Raw genomic sequence first — 4366 nt, forward strand, 5'->3', positions numbered from 1 at the left:
ACGGGTATCGCGACGCTGGTTGGAGCTCGCTGCGTGCACACACGTATATCCGGAAAGAAGGAAACGCTGTTTCCCATGGGCAGAGCACACCGCGTTACAGGCGTGTCACGCAGAATGCCGGCCGATTCTCTTCAGCGGCCTTGTCAACGTCGCCTCCCGAGTAAGGCTCAAGCTTAAGCAAACCCAGAAGACGAGGAGGGGCACGTGGACGCCCGTATATAGAGGTTTGAAAACCGTGTTGCTCGCCCAGAGCACCTCCGTGCCCACCGATAAACGTGTTTTCGTGCGAAATTACGCTAGTGCAGCCGAGAAAAATGCAACTGCTCCCGCTCGTAAGTAGATTGCGCGCTATTCTCCGTCTTGTTCCTCGGTTTCTTCTCGGGAACCTGATCTTTTCCCGATAATGGGGGCGGGATCTGCGCGCAGATACGTAGAAAGATACCGCGGTTTTCCTTCGGGATAGATTCATAGTGAGAGAGTAACCTTTTTGCCCCGACCTGGCTTGCTGGCAATTCATTTTGAGTCGCGATCTTACTCCGGTACAAATTATCATTCTACGGAGAACAGTTGGTTCGCTCTGTCGAATGGATCCCGCGTGGTTTTTACATTGAATCGCAGGTGTGCTTTATTCGTCCACGTTCGAGGAACTGTTATGGAACGAAAGGAACGAAGGGCCAGCAATTAGCTTTCGGATTTAATGAAACGCTCTGTAGTCTGGTATCTCGAATTCCGCAAAGATGTATTTTAAGTGAGTTAGTCGGAGGAAGTACGCCCGTGAATTAAGTGGAGATGTCGGCCTCTTGTTCGATTTAAATGGCTGCTGTTTCTCATCGTTATTTTTAAAACCCAAGCGGGAAGAAATAAGTGAACAACTGACATCGTTTGCGTCCCTTGTTCGGTAAATTAAAGAAAAAACAGTGTACAAAAGTAACGACGCATACATTACCTTGGAAATAGAATGAAATGAAAAAGGAGGGAACGAGTAAAAAAATAGAGGGTGTGAAATAGTTTGTTTTTATGCAGAGCATAAATCACTGTACTGAGATAGTAGAAAAGTTGCAGTTTAAAAATCACTGCTTATCTCTGCTATTACGTAAAGTACAGTGTACATAACCCAGAACACATAATCCTGCGTTCTTTCTTAAGAACACACCATTGTTCTCTACTAATATTTGTCCTCAGAGGAAGTGAAAGTGAAGAGCTCTTTGAAATTGTCGCGGGCCATAAGAAGGTGTAACGAGAAATGTAACTTTAAGTCTTAAGCTGACTTTGCTGATGAGATTTGACAAGCTTTTCTGTTGTTAAATTTTTTAACAAGATAGATTGAAATGCTACGAATGATATTCCTTGAAATGTGCAATCGTAAGAGTAGGAAAAGGGAAACGAAGATCGCTTCAGTCTTCGATATCGGATATTTAATAAGTTTCCTACAAAGTCTTCAATGAATAATCTTTAATTGATAATTGCATTAACGTTTCCACCCGATGCCTCCCGCGTACTAATGTAAGTTACACCCCCAGTTTCAGGTGTTAACATTCGCCTGTTTGTTCACGCTCGGCAGCAGCGCTATCGAATCGTCGGAGACGAAGTTAATTACCAAGTTAACGCCTCTGAACAGCGCAACGTACGAGGACAATGCCAAAGATTTAACAGCCGCCGCCAGTGATCGAAGTAAGCGTACCATTTCACTTGGAAATTTCACTGAAAGAACTCAGTCGTGCGAAAATATTGCATCCTCCTATAAATCGCAGCGGTCGTAGTGTTACTCATTTATCAAATTCAACACTCCCCCCCCCCTGCTATCTGTGTAAATTTCACTACGAAATGCACATTTTCATAATTTATATTATTCGCGCGGTGTCTCCCGCAAAGCTCGCACCTATCGCGTAATTAATATCAATTAAGAGATAATAACCGTGATAATTAATATCCCAGTAATAGTATGCCCGCTGATTCATTGTGGTTCGCGGTATCGGAATTAATATATATTAAACGCAGCAACAATAGATCCCGCGAGAAGCTGCGGCGCTGCTTTCTTTGCACGCTTGAAGGAATCGCGGGTGAATGTTGATTAAGTGCAACGGAAAGAACTCGCGACAAGTATCCTTGTATTCTTCCATTAACGGAATGCAAACAGCAAATTGTGGCTCGTGAATCATACATGTAAATTCTATTTTCCCACTGTGCGAGCCATTATATCAATGATCTAATGCAGAACAGTGATCGCTGGTTGCACTAGAAAGACGCCGACGGATGTGGAAGGACCTTCAGCTGCATTAGCATGTTATTATATCGAATGTCACTTTTTACGTTGTAGTCCGTTTGAAGCGTTCGATCGTGGGAACGGTAGTGACACACTTATTTTATACACTCGCGAGTAGAAAAAGGTTGGATAACGATCGATTATGCCTAAGAATAGTCGTAATGAGTCCACCTGCTCACGTAATTATGCGGTTATGAGAAGCCTCCGAATGCACTAAATAATCGTGCCTCGGCTTTTGTCTAGCAATCTTCTATTCGCCTAATTGCGCCCCAATTATTGTAATGATCGCTAATGCGCAGAGATCCATTTTTGCTTCGAGTACTTTGAATTCTATTGATTAAGCGCATCCTACCGCTGCCGCGTGCATTCGCAAGTCATTGCTGGTCGCTACGCCGCTCTGCTCCCGGGCACCTTTAGCGCCAGCCATCGTTGTTAATCGAACTCGAATTCATCTTAATTTGCGGATTTTCTCCCGCGAACGTTGCACGATAACCGATGATTCATGAACGCATCGCTCAACATCGCGTCATTTCCGCCACCATGGAGGACACGTATGTGTGAAAAAGCGCTCGACCATTCACAAACATTTGCCAAGGCTTAACTGATTGTCCATTCTCCTTGCACAGTGAGAAGTCTCAGATAATCTCCTTCTACGTAAAGCTTTCCCAGTGTCGCCCTGAATTAACGCCGAAAGCCATAAGAGCGAGCCCATTTCACGAATTTCAAACCATTTCGCCCACCTTTCGTCACCCACGATTAGTATTACCCGCATTTATGTTAACACGAACTAACAGGGATTGCGGAACAGTAAGTAAAATACTTTAGAATGTGTCACTAACCGGAACAGGCTACTAATCGAGTAATATGCCGAGGGGTCTCTGAAAACTTTGATTTTCTTAAAAGTTTCCTTGATTCCAGCATTCCATCTTAGCAAAGAGTATGGTCAGCCCGGAGGTTACGGTGGGAGTGTACCATATGGATCTCAGTTGGGGCTTGGTGGTTCGATTTATGGCCCCGGTACAGGATACCGAGGGACAGGCTTGAGTACAGGGTACCTCAATCCAGGATACAGAGGCTATCAAGTGGGCGGGCCTGGTGGAATTATTGGGGGCGGCAATATCGGGTGAGGCTTTAACAGAATCCAAAGTGAAATCGAGAACCCACATCGCAAACCTCCAACGCGATCCTTGCCCGGCTCTTGAATATTCTAAAAAATCGTCGAAGTTCATAGAAAGCTTCAACCCCTGACAAAGACGTATTTAATCTGGTGGCGAGCATTTCGTGCCTTTGTTTATCGAATCGGGACAATCGTTTGATCGCAGGTACGGCTATTACGGAACTCTTGGAACTACTGGAACCGCTGGATATAGTCCAGGTTACGGAGGGTATGGTTACGGTGGTTACGGGGGTTACGGTGGATACAATGGTTACGGGAATGGAGTAGGTGGGTATGGTGGTTACGGGAATGGAATAGGTGGGTATGGCGGCTACGGGAATGGAATAGGTGGGTATGGTGGTTACGGTAGCGGCTATGGCTCGGGAAGCTATGCTTCAGGGGTCTACGATGACGGATACTATGGATACGGTGGACGCGGTGGTTATGGACGGTACGGTAACCTGGGGTATGACGGTTATGGGTATGGAACAGGATACGGTGGGTCCAATTACGGATCCTCGTATAACACGAGAAACAACTACGATCCTTACGGGTACCGTGGAAGTAACTACGGAAGTTACGTTAGTTACCCATCAGGATACAGAGGTTATTCCTAAAATTCGCTGCCGATATTGATCTTGATGTATCCTGGATTTTTGGAATTCACTTTGGTCGCCGTAACGGAGATTTACGGAGCATGGCAGCAATATCTGCGGATACCGACTTACCTGCGTATGTCGTGTGTTTATAACTGTCAGTTATTACTAATGTTTTGTACAATGTACATATATACTCTATTGATGACAATAAATAATATTTAACCGACAAAAGTATCCATCCGGTATACTTAACTAATATCAGCGAGGTGAAATTCTGACTTTGCTAATCGCGAAAGCATCGCTCGACTGGATACTATGAACGCAGAAATCAGTTACACGTTTGGTGAT

General features: G+C 44.8%; 1 protein-coding gene across 2 annotated transcripts; it reads left to right on the forward strand.

Moving 5' to 3' along the window:
* Positions 1-53: 53 nt before the first annotated feature.
* On the forward strand, positions 54-4252 carry LOC143366102 (uncharacterized). Of its 2 annotated transcripts, none has more exons than XM_076806886.1 (4): positions 54-332; positions 1521-1671; positions 3167-3386; positions 3586-4252. In XM_076806886.1, exons 1-4 carry the CDS (start codon positions 315-317, stop codon positions 4034-4036), a joined length of 840 nt encoding a protein of 279 aa, XP_076663001.1. In that variant the 5' UTR covers positions 54-314; the 3' UTR covers positions 4037-4252. The 2 variants fall into 2 exon arrangements, with proteins under 2 accessions (XP_076663001.1, XP_076663002.1); XM_076806887.1 differs by having other exon boundaries at positions 126-332; positions 3182-3386.
* Positions 4253-4366: the final 114 nt, after the last annotated feature.

The sequence above is a fragment of the Andrena cerasifolii genome, chromosome 2 (assembly GCF_050908995.1).
Source record: "Andrena cerasifolii isolate SP2316 chromosome 2, iyAndCera1_principal, whole genome shotgun sequence".
Taxonomy (NCBI): domain Eukaryota; kingdom Metazoa; phylum Arthropoda; class Insecta; order Hymenoptera; family Andrenidae; genus Andrena; species Andrena cerasifolii.

Bases quoted from the DNA above. Each gene is read 5' to 3' on its own strand.
- LOC143366102 (XM_076806886.1), top strand. The intron at 1,672-3,166 runs GTAAGCGTACCA...TTTTCTTAAAAG, and splicing joins AGCCGCCGCCAGTGATCGAA to TTTCCTTGATTCCAGCATTC. The intron at 3,387-3,585 runs GTGAGGCTTTAA...GTTTGATCGCAG, and splicing joins ATTGGGGGCGGCAATATCGG to GTACGGCTATTACGGAACTC.